This window comes from Callithrix jacchus, chromosome 3 (assembly GCF_049354715.1).
Source record: "Callithrix jacchus isolate 240 chromosome 3, calJac240_pri, whole genome shotgun sequence".
Taxonomy (NCBI): domain Eukaryota; kingdom Metazoa; phylum Chordata; class Mammalia; order Primates; family Cebidae; genus Callithrix; species Callithrix jacchus.
In genome coordinates this window covers 23,201,046-23,219,330 of record NC_133504.1, presented here as the reverse complement: position 1 = coordinate 23,219,330, position 18,285 = coordinate 23,201,046, and the positions used below count along the sequence as shown (strand labels likewise).

The 18,285-nt window shown below is 37.6% G+C and overlaps 1 protein-coding gene across 1 annotated transcript in view; it reads left to right on the top strand.

The window, feature by feature from the left end:
• Positions 1-17,939, top strand: part of ANXA10 (annexin A10) — a 100,457-nt gene extending 82,518 nt beyond the window's left edge. Inside the window, exons 7-12 of the mRNA XM_008992477.4 lie at positions 8,760-8,813; positions 8,910-9,003; positions 10,262-10,357; positions 12,675-12,733; positions 15,219-15,341; positions 17,634-17,939. Of these exons, the coding sequence (XP_008990725.1) occupies positions 8,760-8,813; positions 8,910-9,003; positions 10,262-10,357; positions 12,675-12,733; positions 15,219-15,341; positions 17,634-17,702 (495 nt within the window). The 3' untranslated portion in view covers positions 17,703-17,939. The remainder of the gene's footprint in view (positions 1-8,759; positions 8,814-8,909; positions 9,004-10,261; positions 10,358-12,674; positions 12,734-15,218; positions 15,342-17,633) is intronic.
• The last annotated feature ends 346 nt before the right edge of the window (positions 17,940-18,285 follow it).

Genomic DNA, 18,285 nt, shown 5'->3' with positions numbered 1-18,285 from the left:
CTGCATAATATTCCATGGTGTATATGTGCCACATTTTTCCAATCCAGTCTATTATCAATGGGCATTTGGGTTGATTCCAGGTCTTTGCTATTGTAAACAGTGCTGCAATGAACATTCGTGTACATGTGTCCTTATAGTAGAACGATTTATAGTCTTTTGGATATATACCCAGTAATGGGATTGCTGGGTCAAATGGAATTTCTATTTCTAAGGCCTTGAGGAATCGCCACACTGTCTTCCACAATGGTTGAACTAATTTACACTCCCACCAACAGTGTAAAAGTGTTCCTTTTTCTCCACATCCTCTCCAGCATCTGTTGTCTCCAGATTGTTTAATGATTGCCATTCTAACTGGCGTGAGATGGTATCTCAATGTGCTTTTGATTTGCATCTCTCTGATGACCAGTGATGATGAGCATTTTTTCATATGATTGTTGGCCTCATATATGTCTTCTTTCGTAAACTGTCTGTTCATATCCTTTGCCCACTTTTGAATGGGCTTGTTTGTTTTTTTCCTGTAAATCCGTTTGAGTTCTTTGTAAATTCGGGATATCAGCCCTTTGTCAGATGGGTAAACTGCAAAAATTTTTTCCCATTCTGTTGGTTGCCGATCCACTCTAGTGACTGTTTCATTTGCCGTGCAGAAGCTGTGGAGTTTCATTAGGTCCCATTTGTCTATTTTGGCTTTTGTTGCCAATGCTTTTGGTGTTTTGTTCATGAAGTCCTTGCCTACTCCTGTGTACTGGATAGTTATGCCTAGATTTCCTTCTAGGGTTTTAATGGTGCCAGGTCTTATGTTTAAGTCTTTAATCCATCTGGAGTTAATTTTAGTGTAAGGTGTCAGGAAGGGGTCCAGTTTCTGGTTCTGCACATGGCTAGCCAGTTTTCCCAACACCATTTGTTAAACAGGGAATCCTTTCCCCATTGCTTGTTTTTGTCAGGTTTATCAAAGATTGTATAGTTGTAGAAATGTTGTGTTGCCTCCGGTGCCTCTGTTTTGTTCCATTGGTCTATATCTCTGTTTTGGTACCAGTACCATGCTGTTTTCATTACTGTAGCCTTGTAGTATAATTTGAAATCCAGTAGTGTGATGCCCCCCGCTGTATTCTTTTTGCTTACAATTGACTTGGCTATGCGGGCTCTCTTTTGGTTCCATATGAAGTTCATGGTGGTTTTTTCCAGTTCTGTGAAGAAAGTCAATGGTAGCTTGATGGGGATAGCGTTGATTCTGTAAATTACTTTGGGCAGTATAGCCATTTTCACGATATTAATTCTTCCTAACCATGAACAAGGAATGTTTCTCCATCTGTTTGTGTCCTCTCTGATTTCGTTGAGCAGCGGTTTGTAGTTCTCCTTGAAGAGGTCCCTTACGTTCTTTGTGAGTTGTATTCCAAGGTATTTTATTCTTTTTGTAGCAATTGGGAATGGCAGTTCGTTCTTGATTTGGCTTTCTTTAAGTCTGTTATTGGTGTAGACGAATGCTTGTGATTTTTGCACATTGATTTTATATCCTGAGACTTTGCTGAAGTTACTTATCAGTTTCAGGAGTTTTTGGGCTGAGGTGATGGGGTCTTCTAGGTATACTATCATGTCGTCTGCAAATAGAGACAATTTGGCTTCCACCTTTCCTATTTGAATACCCTTTATTTCTTTTCCTTGCCTGATTGCTCTGGCTAGAACTTTCAGAACTATATTGAATAGGAGTGGTGAAAGAGGGCATCCTTGTCTAGTGCCAGATTTCAAAAGGAATGCTTCCAGTTTTTGCCCATTCAGTATGATATTGGCTGTTGGTTTGTCATAAATAGCTTTTATTACTTTGAGATACGTTCCATCGATACCAAGTTTATTGAGGGTTTTTAGCATAAAGGGCTGTTGAATTTTGTCAAATGCCTTCTCTGCGTCAATTGAGATAATCATGTGGTTTTTGTTTTTGGTTCTGTTTATGTGGTGAATTACGTTGATAGACTTACGTATGTTGAACCAGCCTTGCATCCCCGGGATGAATCCTACTTGATCATGGTGAATAAGTTTTTTGATTTGCTGTTGCATTCGGCTTGCCAATATTTTATTGAAGATTTTTGCATCTATGTTCATCATGGATATTGGCCTGAAGTTTTCTTTTCTTGTTGAGTCTCTGCCGGGTTTTGGTATCAGGATGATGTTGGTCTCGTAAAATGATTTGGGAAGGATTCCCTCCTTTTGGATTGTCTGAAATAGTTTTAGAAGGAATGGTACCAGCTCCTCCTTGTGTGTCTGGTAGAATTCGGCTGTGAACCCGTCTGGACCTGGGTTTTTTGTGTGTGGTAGGCTCTTAATTGCTGCCTCGACTTATGATCTTGTTATTGGTCTATTCATAGTTTCAGCTTCCCCCTGGTTTAGGCTTGGGAGGACACAGGAGTCCAGGAATTTATCCATTTCTTCCAGGTTTACTAGTTTATGTGCATAGAGTTGTTTGTAATATTCTCTGATGATGGTTTGAATTTCTGTGGAATCTGTGGTGATTTCCCCTTTATCATTTTTTATTGCATCTATTTGGTTGTTCTCTCTTTTCTTTTTAATCAATCTGGCTAGTGGTCTGTCTATTTTGTTGATCTTTTCAAAAAACCAGCTCTTGGATTTATTGATTTTTTGAAGGGTTTTTCGTGTCTCAATCTCCTTTAGTTCAGCTCTGATCTTAGTTATTTCTTGTCTTCTGCTGGGTTTTGAGTTTTTTTGATCTTGCTCCTCTAGCTCTTTCAATTTTGATGATAGGGTGTCAATTTTGGATCTCTCCATTCTTCTCATATGGGCACTTATTGCTATATACTTTCCTCTAGAGACTGCTTTAAATGTGTTCCAGAGGTTCTGGCATGTTGTGTCTTCGTTCTCATTGGTTTCGAAGAACTTATTTATTTCTGACTTCATTTCATGGTTTACCCAGTCAACATTCAAGAGCCAGTTGTTCAGTTTCCATGAAGCTGTGCGGTTCTGGGTTGGTTTCTGTATTCTGAGTTCTAACTTGATTGCACTATGGTCTGAGAGGATGTTTGTTATGATTTCAGTTGTTTTGCATTTGTTGAGCAGTGCTATACTTCCAATTATGTGGTCAATTTTAGAGTAGGTGTGATGTGGTGCTGAGAAGAATGTATATTCTGTGGATTTGGGGTGGAGAGTTCTGTAAATGTCTATCAGGTTTGCTTGCTCCAGGTCTGAGTTCAAGCCCTGGATATCCTTGTTGATTTTCTGTCTGGTTGATCTGTCTAATATTGACAGTGGAGTGTCAAAGTCTCCCACTATTATTGTGTGGGAGTCTAAGTCTCTTTGTAAGTCATTAAGAACTTGCCTTATGTATCTGGGTGCTCCTGCATTAGGTCCATATATGTTTAGGATAGTTAGCTCTTCTTGTTTTATCGATCCTTTTACCATTATGTAATGGCCTTCTTTGTCTCTTTTGATCTTTGTTGCTTTAAAGTCTATTTTATCAGAGATGAGAATTGAAACTCCTGCTTTTTTTTTGCTCTCCATTTGCTTGGTAAATCTTCCTCCATCCCTTTATTTTGAGCCTTTGTGTATCCTTGCATGTGAGATGGGTTTCCTGGATACAGCACACTGATGGGTTTTAGATTTTTATCCAATTTGCCAGTCTGTGTCTTTTGATTGGTGCATTTAGTCCATTTACATTTAGGGTTAATATTGTTATGTGTGAATTTGATACTGCCATTTTGATGCTAAGTGGCTGTTTTGCCTGTTAGTTGTTGTAGATTCTTCATTATGTTGATGCTCTTTAGCATTTAGTGTGATTTTGGAATGGCTGGTACTTGTTGTTCCTTTCTATGTGTAGTGCCTCTTTTAGGAGCTCTTGTAAAGCAGGCCTGGTGGTGACAAAATCTCTGAGTACTTGCTTGTTCGCAAAGGATTTTATTTTTCCTTCACTTCTGAAGCTCAGTTTGGCTGGATATGAAATTCTGGGTTGAAAGTCCTTTTCTTTAAGAATGTTGAATATTGGCCCCCACTCTCTTCTGGCTTGTAGTGTTTCTGCCGAGAGATCTGCTGTGAGTCTGATGGGCTTCCCTTTGTGGGTAACTCGACCTTTCTCTCTGGCTGTACTTAGTATTTTCTCCTTTATTTCAACCTTGTTGAATCTGACGATTATGTGCCTTGGGGTTGCTCTTCTTGCAGAATATCTTTGTGGTGTTCTCTGTATTTCCTGCATTTGAGTGTTGGCCTGTCTTGCTAGGTGGGGGAAGTTTTCCTGGATGATGTCCTGAAGAGTATTTTCCAGCTTGGATTCATTCTCTTCATCCCCTTCTTGTACACCTATCAAACGTAGGTTTGGTCTTTTCACATAGTCCCACATTTCTTGGAGACTTTGTTCATTCCTTTTTGCGCTTTTTTCTCTAATCTTGGTTTCTCATTTAATTTCATTTAGTTGGTCTTCGACTTCAGATATTCTTTCTTCTGCTTGGTCAATTCGGCTATTGAAACTTGTGCATGCTTCGTGAAGTTCTCGTATTGTGTTTTTCAGCTCCTTTAATTCATTCATATTCCTCTCTAAGTTATCCATTCTTGTTATCATTTCCTCATATCTTTTTTTAAGTTCCTTAGTTTCTTTGCATTGATTTAATACATGTTCTTTTAGCTCACTAAAGTTTCTCATTATCCACCTTCTGAAGTCTAATTCTGTCATTTCGTCACAGTCATTTTCCATCCAGCTTTGTTCCCTTGCTGGTGAGGAGTTTTGGTCCTTTCTAGGAGGTGAGGTGTTCTGGTTTCGGGTGTTTTCCTCCTTTTTTCGCTGGTTTCTTCCCATCTTTATGGGTTTATCCACTTGCCGTCTGCATAGTTGCTGACTTTTTGATTGGGTCTCTGAGTGGACACCAGATTGTTGATGATGAAGTATTTCTGTTACTTGGTTTTCCTTCTACCAGCCTAGCCCCTTCGCTGTATGACTGCTGAGGTCCACTCCAGGCCCTGCTTGTCTGGGGTGCACCTCTAGCAGCTGTGGCACACCTCTAGCAGCTGTGGCACAGTGAGGGATGCTACCAGTTTCTTTTTCTGCTATCTTTGTCCCAGGATGATGCCTGCCAAATGTCAGTCTTTTGGATATAGAGGGGTCAGGGAGCTGCTTGAGGAGACAGTCAGTACTTTTTAGGAGCTCAATTGCTGAGCTGTGAGCTCTGTTGTTCATTCAGGGCTGTTAGGCTGCTATGTTTGATTCTGCTGCAACAGAGCTCATTAAAAAAACCCTTTTTTCCTCAAATGCTCTGTGTTGGGGGGTTCGGGCTTTATTTTTCGACGTCCGTTGAGGTGTCCTGCCCAGCCTGGAGGCAGACTAGCCACTGTTTGCCTGCCAAGTCTCCGCCCTGCTGTTGTGTGATTCGCCCTGTTCCTGCAGGCTCTGCTGTGGTCTCCGCTACGCCCTGCGGTGGAGTCTCTTCGTTGTAGCGTGTTGCCTCGGCAACAGCAGGCTGCATCAGCAGTGGGCGTGTATCTCACTAGGGACGGGTTGCCTCGGCAATGGCTGGCTGCGTCAACAGTGGTCGTGTATCTCAGTTGGGGCAGGTTGCCTCGGTAGTGGTGGACGCCCCTCCCCCACAGAGCGTCTCGGACCGTCTGCTCTGGATAGTTTGAAATCACGTTTTTGTTCGTCTCACTGGGTACCCCGAACGCTCTGTCCCTGCAATCCCCTGGGCTGGCCTACTGTCCAAGTCTCATTCAGTCTCAAGTCCAGCCCTGCCTGGCGTCCCGTGTCTTTTTTATACTTGGGAGTTTCCCCGTTCTGTGGGCAACAAAGGTCAGTCTGGAAATGCCGCTCCGACTCACCTCTTTGCGGATTCAATGAGAGCTCCAATCCTGGGTTGTTCTCACAGCGCCATCTTGAGTCCTCTTCCGGAACTGGATTTTCAACATGCTAAACCTGATATGTGTATTAGAAAATCAAGTGGAGATACTGAATTGGCAATTGGAATATGCATATCTGAAGTTCAGATAACAGATCTTTGTTAGAGATCAAATAAATAAATGGGTAAGATAAATGGGTATCATTACAATATAGATGGAATTTAAAGCCACATGAGTAAATAGCATCACCAAGAGAAGAAATGTAAACACAGACAAAAAGATGACCAAAGATTGACTACTTGAGCTTTCAAAATTAAGAGATTGGAAAGAAGAGAAACCAGTTCATAGACTGAGGCATAACCAATAAAATAAAATAATGTAGGTTACAGGATCCTGGAAACCAAGTAATAAAGTATAGCAAGAAGAGAGTGTCAATTATACCAAATCCTACTGGTAGACCAAATAAGATGACAACAAAGAATTACTATCCATGTATGCTATTAAATAAATGGCAGATAGTCACAGAAGATATAGCATATTAATAATTTTTAATTATTTGTTGCTTGGTATAAGTTAAAATCATAAGAGAAAATTTGAAAGGGAGCCAGCGCATACTGTGTAAAAATAATAAGTTACTTAAGCTAAGGGAAGAGCATGGTAACCAGATCTCAGAGTCAGAAATGCCACTGAGATTTCATAAACATACTTCTCTAACAATCAGATCTTGGGCAATTGAGCGATTCACTTAATATCTCTAACTTTTATCTCTAGAATAAGAGATGGAGCTCCTAAATTACCTGCACCTTAACATTTTCATGATTTGAAAATAACAGCCATAGTCCTGCCACTCAATCAAATTATTCTCTCCTTTAATTTAATATACAGATTTTAAAATAAGACTAGCATTCTTAGTCTCAGTATTTTAAGCAAAGAAAATTGAAGCAGAAGTGTGACTGATAAACTCATGCCTATTTTTAATCAGTTTTTCACCTTTAGGCAACATACAGTGTTTTAGTTATGATTAAACATTAAATGTACCAGGGCTACAAATTTACTCACAAATGGTATCTTACTAACTTCTTTGTGAATAAGTTGCACTTACTGATATGCCTCTAGCTTTTTGTTATCAAGAAAAAAAGCCCTAATACTTAATCTAAAATGGCAAATTTAAAGTATGCAATATTTTCAATACTGAATGTGGGTGCATGTTCAGTCTCATTCATACTTTTATTGAGTTAAGTAATTGACTCACAGATTTCTGGCCATCCTCCTCCTTTCTCTCCAAGAAGGCAATTGGTAGAGAGATGTGTGTGTGTGGTTATGAAATATCTTGGCAACAGGAAGGTCACTGTGTCCTTAGATCAAGATATCGTCTGCATCTTTGCTGGTTTAGACTACTGGATGGCTATTCTTGGCAGTGCTGGACATTGAACAAGTGAGGTGTCAATGACCAGCATATGGGCATTTATCAGTGTTAGCTGCCAAAATAAGCCACCAATTTAATTTATGATCTTTTTTCTGTCTCACTTTGGTCCGAGCCAAACTGACCAGTTTGGTCAGAGTAACCTTTCATGATGATTTAGCCTCACCTTTACTCTCAAGGGAGCTGAAGACTCCCCGTAAGGCCTAGCTGTGTCTCTCATACAGTTCAAGTCAATGTGGTACATCCTGTAGCCCTTGGCTGCTGGACCACTGTGTCTGCCATGGTCACAAACAACTCAGTCTGGCAAGCTTCCCCACAGGTTCTCAGCTAGATTGCAAGTTCCTCCATTGGGAACAGGTAAGAAATTTGGGATCTCATCATGCTACTTAGGGATTGAGGTTAATTCAAGGAAGTTGTGTTCAAGAATTCCCTGTGCCTGATCTTGCTGTCTTACTGGGTTCACTGCACTGTGGCTATTTTCAGTGTTCTAAAAAATGATAGAGTTAGGTACAGTGGCTCATGCCTGTAACCCCAAAATTTTGAGAGGATGAGAATGAAGAATCACTTGAGGCCAAGAGGTTAAAACCAGCCTGGTCATCACGGTAAGATCCCCTTTCTGAGAAAAAAAATATTAGCCAAGCATAGTGGCATATACCTGTAGACCCAGCTACTCGGGAGGCTGAGGAAGGAGAATCGCTTGAGTCCAGGAGACTGAGGTTACAGAACAATGATCATACCACTGCATTCTTACCTGTGCAACAGAGCAAGGCCCTGTCTCAAAACAAAATGGTAGAAGCAGAAGCTACTGTGTTTTCAGTATTCTCTTAACATAGTTGGAGCTGGGAGAAACCTCCCCTCTATATCTCTACCCATAATAAACAATGAAATAGACTGATCACATGTGTCCCTACCTGCTTCTCCCCACTGGCCCTCATAACCCTCAGGAAACAATGGACCCTGCACTGGTTAGCGCCTTTCCCTCCTGTTTCAAATGATCAACTGGACCATGTCTGTTCTTTAAATGATCATGGAGTGAGAGTTAAAAGACTTAAAAAATATTCTTACTGCACAAAGTCTGGGTTTCATTACTATTTTATTGGTGTATAAATCCCATTGTGCAAGTCAGAGATGGACTTTCTCTGCATTTTTGCTCTAACGGTGTTCACACCCATTTCTACCACCCATTGCCATGGTCAGGCAGTGGATGCTCCATTTGATAAGGGAGAAGATACTCCACAGAGACTTGGAAAACTGTAAAGTCCCTCACTGTCTTTCAAAGATTACCAGTATTGTAAAGAAACAGTAAACCAAAATAATGCACATTTTAAAACAAAACCTTATATACTGTCTTCTAAAATATTTGAGAATTCAGGAAATGAAAACTTACTCCAGATAATAATAGAACTTCCTTAGGAGCAATCAGAGTGTTTGGTGGTTGAAGGACTTTGGTCCCACTAATTGTATATGAGTTGCTGTCTAAGAACATTTACACGGAAAACATGTGCTTCCTTTGCAGGGGACCAGAGAGGAAGGATATACAGACCCTGCTATGGCGGCTCAGGATGCAATGGTAACTAGAACCAGTTCTCACAGTGACTGCAAAGAATCTTGGTTGAAATGGGTGGAAGTGGTTCTGACACTCCTTCTCTGCTGGCTAATGTTTCAGGTCCTGTGGGAAGCCTGTCAGCAGAAGACAGGGGAGCATAAAACCATGCTACAAATGATCCTGTGCAACAAGAGCTACCAGCAGCTGTGGCTGGGTAATTATTCACTGGGTTTCTTTACAGCTACTCAACCTATTGTATAACAAAAAGAAGGTGGTTAACTTGAAACAAATATGAAATATTACAAGGAAATAGAAGAAAGTCAGTTATCTCAAAGGTACTTATTTTGAATTTTGTTTATAAGATATGCCCTATTTAATTACATTACTAAGGAATAAATATGTCCTTATTGTTTTTTCCAATAACTGAATGATGTAACTTTCAAATTCTGAGCATTTTAAAAATTATCTCTGTATTTGATGGAATACTTATTCAAATATATTAGCTATTTTCTGTTAGGTATATTATATGTTGTCTTGCGAAGTATGTAGTAAATATAGTTTAACCTGTCAATACTGCGTCAAGGCCATTATTACTGATGTCATCATTTCTGCAATATTGAGAAAACCTTATTGGTCTCTGAGGGTGCACTCATGTTAGTTTGCACTTTGTTTGACATTCCCTAAACTATTGTATCATTCTTTTTCCTTATTTAAAAAATTTTTTGTTTTTCTATATAAAACACATAAATGCTGACAATTTTCAACAGATCGGCTACCCTAACCCAATCCCATATCTAGACTCTGCAAGTCAATAAGAGGCATTACCTGTCTTAATGGTAATTATAATAATAATAATAAGACATCTCCTTGCTTCTAATTTTCTGTAAGAATGTTTGAAATCTAAAGTTGCCTAGAATACAGTCAGATAACTAAGTTATTGAAATAAGGAATCTTACTTTAATACAATTCTAAATTAGTAAACCTTAGTCTACACCCATGAAGTTGATTTCATATTTCTCAGAATATTCTTTATTGCTATCACAACCACTATTTTTAATCATCACAGAGAGGACGTTTACACTTAATTCTCATCTTTAAGCTCAAGTAGGAAATTTGCTGTTGACATGTCTATTAGGTATGTCTTAAATAACTGGTTTGTAAATAATTACTAGTGTGCTTCTTCTCCACGTAAATCAGCAGTGAGTTAGTGGGTCCCACTGGAGGTGGCATTTGTTCCCCAGGAGAAGAGAATAATAGCAGACCTTTGAAGTTCAAGATTTATGCTGCCTCTACTAAGAGTATTTGTATTTGTTTCCATTGTATTTATACTAAACATAATTGATTGCAATAGTGTTTTAAATTATTTTATGGAAAATATAAACTTTCACTATGTGTAAAAATCTAATTAATATTTGTATTATAAATTTATAACATATGCAAAATCTCCTTTGAATTACATCAATTTGTTGAAGTTTTCCAGGAATTTCAAAACGTTTCTGGGCAAGACATGGTAGATGCCATTAACGAGTGCTATGATGGATACTTTCAGGAGCTGCTAGTTGCAATTGGTAAGTAATAAATTACTGGAAGCACAGCAATAAATGCTGACTGGCTCTGATTGAAGTAGAGGTGCATGAGTAAGCTCTTGATGGAGTCATTTTCCCTTGAATTTTATTATTTAAAAGAATGTAAACTCCACGGGGGAAGAGTATATCAGCTAAAAATAAAATGCACCACCTGGGTACCTGGTGACTTGAACGAACTGATACCCTTCCCTGACAGCTACTTCAACTTTCTTATCAGAAAACACATCATTCTCAGATATTTTCTCTTTAGAATTGGCTTCTCACGCTGTTCAATCCATTTTATCTTTACTGACTTTCATTCCCTGGCACAAGAGCAGATAAATACTTAACAGTGTGGTTTTCTTCTCTTCAGAAGAAAAAGGATTTTTTTAGTCACCATTACTAATAAATTTGGTTTTAGGAGTAAATCCTACCGTAAAAGAGATTTACCAAGTAGTGATTTTCCTCCCGCTGTTGTGATAGTGACACACCTCTTGCTCCTTCCTAAGAAGCAATATCCCTCCATAGAGGATAAAACAGAGCTGTTTATCCAGAAAAACTGCAATAGAACTACCTTTGTGAGGTGACAGCACACATTTCATGGATAACCAAAGCGGGTCATTGTGAAATATCCGTCGCAGGCAGTCAAGTAATCACTTAGATACTAGTTGAATAAATGAGTATTGTGATTTTCCATCCTTAAATGGCAGAGGCACACATGGGTATGAGAGCTGAGAGATAAAGGAATTTTTGTAGCTTATCTAGTAAAGAAGTCTCAAGCTAGGGTTCCATGAAAATGGTTTGATGGATCCCCTAAAAGAGGATGCAAGAAATGACTATTAATATCTGTGTTTTTCTTCTGAGAATGTCATTTATTCCAGAAAATTATCTACAAAATTTAATAACTACATATCACATCAAAATCCTGCATTTTATAAACAATGCCTAAGGAAATTGACTGCCTCAAATGATTAACAACAGAGTTACCACTAAAACTCATAATATTCGAATCTCAGGTTAGCTTCCTTTCCACTATAGACTACTGCCACAAAGCGGTGAGCGTAAGAGAGGAAGTGGCAGACATTAAAAAACCAGGAAACATTCCAACTGATTGATTCACTCAGTAGACATTTATTAAGCACCTACTGTTCTAGACATGGACTTAGGCACTGCAGATAGAACAAGAAACAAGAAAAACCGCAAAAGTCGCTGCCTTCAAGGAACTTATGATGAATAGTGACTCAAGAGTGAGTGCGAGGCTTTGGGTATTAAAAATGAAAGAAAAGGCCTGGCGTGGTGGCTCAAGCCTGTAATCCCAGCACTTTGGGAGGCTGAGACGGGTGGATCACGAGGTCGAGGGATCGAGACCATCCTGGTCAACATGGTGAAACCCCGTCTCTACTAAAAATACAAAAAATTAGCTGGGCATGGTGGCGCATGCCTGTAATCCCAGCTACTCGGGAGGCTGAGGCAGGAGAATTGCCTGAACCCAGGAGGCGGAGGTTGCGTGAGCCGAGATCGCGCCATTGCACTCCAGCCTGGGTAACAAGAGCGAAACTCCGTCTCAAAAAAAAAAAAAGAAAGAAAAGATGAGGGTATAATCTCACAATCTAAAATAATTACTTAAACTACCAGGGAAACACTGTTACAATGATTTTCTTCTGGCTAGAAACTATAGCCTCTCATACATTACCCACTCATGTATTTATTTGTTAACCTATTCGAATAAACACTACTGAATGTTTACGATCATCAGCTGACTTCCCCGAAAGGTAACTGTTGACCAGGTGCTAGGCTGTTCTAATGCCTCAGCAGTTTTTATTAGATGACTTCTAAAACCGGCCTAGACCAGTTGTGGTCCATATAATCTCTTCAGGTTTCGAGACTTCAGGTTTACTCGCAAAGCTATAAGTTACTAAAAATAGTATTCGAATCGATGAATGCGTTATATGGGAGCTACGTCATATTGAATCCTACAATAATAATAATCTATAATAGTGGTAATAACCTAGCTCTCTTTGAAGCTCTGTTGATTTAATTTTCAGATAAAGAGGATAACATTTCCTTCACTACACTATATGAAGGAACTAACAGAGTTCCAACAGATAGAAATAGACCAAGTGAAAATCTGCATGACTCATTATAACATTGTTGCTTTATATTTTTTTCTGTGGTTTATGGTGTTATCATTACTGTAAGTATTGAAATTATAATACAATGTAAGAATTGTAACAGGAAAAGTGTTACTGTTTCTCAAATTCTGAAGAAAATATATGTTTTCACTCTTGATGTTTCTTCTTTTCTCTCTGATTTCTCCTAGTTCTCTGTGTTCGAGATAAACCAGCCTACTTTGCATATAGATTATATAATGCAATCCATGTAAGTAAGACTTAACATGTTTTCAAAATTTCTCCAGAAATTGTGTCTGTTTTCTCAAAGGATTAATTTTACTTCCATCATTTAAATGTTCATTATCATTTTGGAACTTGTATGTACGAAGAAAATATACCCAACTGAAAAAAAAAAAAGGTTTAGAAACCAAAAATAAGACATATCATATTAAAATAATGCTATGCTTTTGTACCAAATTTAGGGAACCAAAAAGCATGGGTCTTTCGGGTTTATCTCCCTGTGTGCTTTAGAATTTTTTTCACATCTGCAGAAACTGGTAAATTCAAATGTTTTTGTATATTTCCAGAGATCCCCACATCAGACCTATGCAAGTACAAAACATATGATATCAAGCAGAAAATGTCAAAACATTATAAACTCTCAGCAAGAAATTGCTACATTCCTGAAGTTTCAATACAAAAATTTATGTCAATGGGTATTTTTAAATATAGTGTTATTTTCAAAAGGTATTTGAAGTAATAACAAGAAAACCATAAACTCTAAATCTATTTTTGTAATTAAATGGGAATGTTTTCATACTTTACTGTGTTATTCATTCATACAGATTTTGGAGCACTCATTTTTTAAAAAACAAACACTTAAATGCGTCACATAATGCACACCTTATCCATATGTACATGAAACATAGTTAGAAAAAGAAAGTCTCATACAGATAATTTTACATGTCATAGCCTTGAAAATGCAAATAAAAGAATTAAACACAATCCAACAACACAGTAGTTTTAATAACCGGTTTTATCCTCAAAGTAAATTTAACAGATATAATTCTTAAAAGTAGCCAGTATGCTGGGAAAATATGCTAATAGTCAGGAATATTTTATTTTATATCCTCTGCAGTGTATTTTCTCATTTATGCAAAAGAAGAACCTGTGTAATGCCAGAACACAAAAGAAAGATCAATGCTCACAGTCTTGCTTCTCTTTTATTCTATTTTCTAGGAGAAACAGTTGATTTGATTAAACATTTATTTGAAATAGTGTATTTGGAAATCCATTAGGACAATTTCAGCTATTTCTTTCCCAAAGAATCAACCTCTACAACAACAGCATGAAGTTTCATTTGTGAATGAGTATGGGAAAATAATCATGATTACCTTGATTACAATTATGCACAAATTCAAGGCTACTTATTCTAATAATAAATAAAAAGCACATTTTGCTGTGTGTGCTATAAGGCAAAAGGAAGGTATGCCTTACAAATAGTTTATAGGTAGACAGAAGGATTGTATATTTAAGTAATGTAATGTTTAATACATGAAGACCTCAAATGTCAAATGTTTGTCAAAAAGCTGCTTTAATCACCCATAAACTAAAGCTATATCCTGTGTTATTCTCCAGTGCATCCTAAGTGAATGTTCTATAATTTAAATTTGAATACTTGGTTAGATCATTCATTTTAACCACCTCAAATTAGGAGAGGTTTATTAGTGATAAAGCATCCAAAACATTTAGACTTCAAAGATTAGATTCTGTTTGCTGACCACTAGATGTCATATTTACTCCATTTGGAAAGACATTTTGAAATTGATTTTTTTGGGGGTGTAGTATTTCTGGGGCTAGCATGCAGACACTGATGTTGTATTTTCTGCATTTGAATTTAAATCAACAACTATTTGAAGCACCTAGAATTCTAATTTCTACAATTTCTCAATAATGACCAGAAAATAAAGTTAAAATATTATTCCTTTCTTAGACAAATCAATGCCCATCTGACAGAGTTCAGAATGTCTTCCTCTCGAAGGAAGAATTCTTATCTAGAAAGACCACGGGATCAGATTTGCCATTTCTTTCTTTCTTTCTTTCTTTTGAGACGGAGTTTCGCTCTTGTTACCCAGGCTGGAGTGCAATGGCGCGATCTCAGCTCACCGCAACCTCCACTGCCTGGGTTCAGGCAATTCTCCTGCCTCAGCCTCCTGAGTAGCTGGGATTGTAGGCACACGCCACCATGCCCAGCTAATTTTTTGTATTTTTAGTAGAGACGGGGTTTCACTATGTTGACCAGGATGGTCTCAATCTCTTGACCTCGTGATCCACCCGCCTCGGCCTCCCAAAGTGCTGGGATTACAGGGGTGAGCCACTGCGCCTGGCCGAGATTTGCCATTTCTAATGCAGCATGAGCAGGACAGTGTGAAGGCTGACTAGGCTAAAAAGGAGGAGCAGCTATTGTAGAATCAGGGTGAAATGATAAGGGTCAGAGTCAAGGCTGTGGCACTGAAATAGCACAGGCATTTAGAAAATAGAAGAGAGTAAGTCACTTTCAGTATGCAGTAAGGGACACGGAGAAGTGAAAAAAATGACTCAAGATCCAAGCCACTGGTGTGGCCAGTGATGCCAGTGTTTGAGGAGCTCAGAAAGAAGAGAAAATGACTACAGAAAAGGGGCGAGGCCACTTGGGACAGACTGACTTTCAAGACACCGTCTTCTCATTTCCCCCACTTTTCTGTATCTTTTAGGACTTTGGTTTCCATAATAAAACTGTAATCAGGATTCTAATTGCCAGAAGTGAAATAGACCTGCTGACCATAAGGAAACGATACAAGGAGAGATATGGAAAATCCCTGTTTCATGACATCAAAGTAAGTCCTATACATGGTTTATTTTGACCCACATATTATCCTTTTGGAAACTGAGATAAAAGCTCACATTCAATAAGTTCATGGCAGAGTCTAAAAAGTTAACTATTCAGACAGGGGTAACTTAGAAAACTCTTTACCTCAATGACAGAACGTATTTCTCTTTAATGTGTTTTACCCAGAAGCATTGGTGCAGTCATGCAAAATATTCATTCCCTATAATTGTGCTTAAAGAGCTAATGTCTGAAGTATGATCAGGCTCAGGAAAAATATATATTGCAAAAGGCTGTGCTAATTGTGAAGAGGTTTCTTAAATCAGTTCAGCTCTCCTCTCATATTGTCATAGAAGTTAGGGCAGTCAGTCCAATATCATAAACAGCTAATTCGGAGGGACTTAGTGTTCCTAGCTATGTACAACTCTGTATATCCTTATCCCTTTAGCCCTTGAAAGGCAAAGGACCAATGATTCAGTACTAAACAAGCCAATTTTTTCCTTCTGATACTGTTACACTTCACTCTGCATTTTGATAACACCTAACAAAGAATTCTCAGAATATATATGACCATTACATAACTGAGAGCCTAGTGGAAAATAAAAATAAGTTTAAAGAATTTCAAGCCAAGCACAGGGACATGAGACTAACTCTTAAATACTATTTTGCGCAGAGCTAAGAGCTATTACCTTGTTCACATTGTTTTCTACTGAAAAATTAAATTTCTACTGAAATTTTTAATTGCAAGAAGCAGTGCTTTTGTTTATTGAAAGAGTAATCTAGATGCAATCTAAGGCCCAAGAGACCACACAAGACACAAGACTTTGTAGGCCCCTGGAGAGCTAAAATGGTCTCCAGGAGGAAGAGTTGATGGAGCAGTTAAGAGAAATCTTACTCCTTCGTCTTTGATAAAACTGTCCTACAGCCATCTTCAAAACCCTAAACTCTTTTAGTGATAATAAGCATTTCCCATGGAGAAATGCAGGACATAATTTATTTTCCAAATGAATAAATTGGTTCTTAGGCACTTATAATTAATCACAACCAGCTCAAAATCTGCCAATAAGAAAATGTTATTAATGCAACTTTACTGAGTACATTTAAAGCACTGAATTATAATTACATGACTTTGTGCCAAAGCAACCTTAATATGAAAGTTGATATTTAACAAAGAGACATTTTATAATAATATTAATTACTATCATTGATTTTGGAAAATTTAGAAATTAGAGAAAACCATTACAAAAAAATGAAAATTGCCCTAATTTTCTACAGATAACTATTAATAAAATTTTTTTCTGCTATGGTCTGAGTGTTTGTGCCTCCCCAGAACGTATCTGCTGAAATTCTAATCCCAAAGTGATATTAGGAGGTGGGGATCTTTGGGAGGTGATTAGGTCATGAGGGTAAGGCCCATGAACAGGATTAGTGTCCTTATAATATAGGCCGAAGAGAACACCTTTGTCCCCTCTGCCATGTGAGCTTAGAATGAGAAGAAGTCTGTCTATAAAAAATGGGCACTCAGCAAGCACCATATCTGCTTGTTCTTGGCCTTGCCAGCCTCTAGAACTGTCAGAAATCAATTCCTATTGTTTATAAATCACCTAGTTTATGGTGTTTCTGTCATAACCACCTGAACACACAAAGACAGGTTCTTCCAGTTACTCTCTAAAAATATATAAATAATAATATGTTTTGCTGTGTAAAAGAGTATCTTTATTGAATCATGGTATTCTGTTGTATAAGCTATAAAGTACACTAACTACCACACATTATACATTGCTTTTCAGCGTTTCACTATTATGCATAGTACTATGGTGTATATATTTCTAGCATAAAACTGTGTTTATCAGTGATTGATAGTAACTTTCTTAATATATATATCTTGAGGTATAATTACGGCTACATTAATAATTACAAACCTTTTTAAATCTTTTGGGACATATTAATTCTCTCTTTACATTCTACATTCACATATAATTATAATATTAATATTAGAAAATGTCTTCCTAAAGTTGAGGAGAATATTTAATTCTAAGGTAAGTTATTGTTCTTATAAATACACATTCAGGTTCAAGCAACTTTATATAAACCACATACTACTGACTCTAACCAGAGTATTATTCTTCAACAACTTCCACTCGGAACAGTATTTAGAAAATGTTAAATCTTTAGAAGAGAAAAGTAAGTGATTTTAGAAAGGCTAATGGTCCATGGCTCTTTCCTGGGGTAGTTAGAGGAATTATGCTTCCTTTTTAGAACTACTGTGACATATTATTTCAAATATATTTTTTATTTTCAGAATTTTGCTTCAGGACATTATAAGAAAGTACTGCTTGCCATCTGTGCTGGTGATGCTGAGGACTACTAAAATGAAGACCACTTGGAGCACAATGTACTCCTCTTTCAAAACACGTCCAAACAGAGATTTTCCCATAAATTTATACTGTTCATGGCACTATAACAAAACTATACAATCATATTTTCTCTTCTATCTTTGAAATCATTCTAAGCCAAAGAAAACTATGAATGAAAGTATATGACACTAAATTTGCCTATTACCTAATCAGCAATTAAATAAATTGTGCATGATGAAATAATAGAAAAATTTCATTGAAATAGATTTTCTTTAAGCATGAACCACCTACCACAAGGTTGTTTTTATCACGATTTGAAAGACAAAGGAAAATGTAGCATGACCATCCTTATTTGGGGAATTTTTGAGGCTCCTGTACAATTACAATGAATCTCGAGTGATTATGTAAATCAGGCTTGAAAAATAAGCAAAGATATAAAACATCAAAATGCAGCCAGATATACACTTGCCTGGATTAGGTGTATGAGAGATTTGGATGTAAAAATTGTGCGTGTGTGTGTGTGTGTGTGTGTGTGTTTGATTTCCAGCTATTTTTTTGAGACACTACTTAACTACTTGCCCAAGCTATATGTGAAAA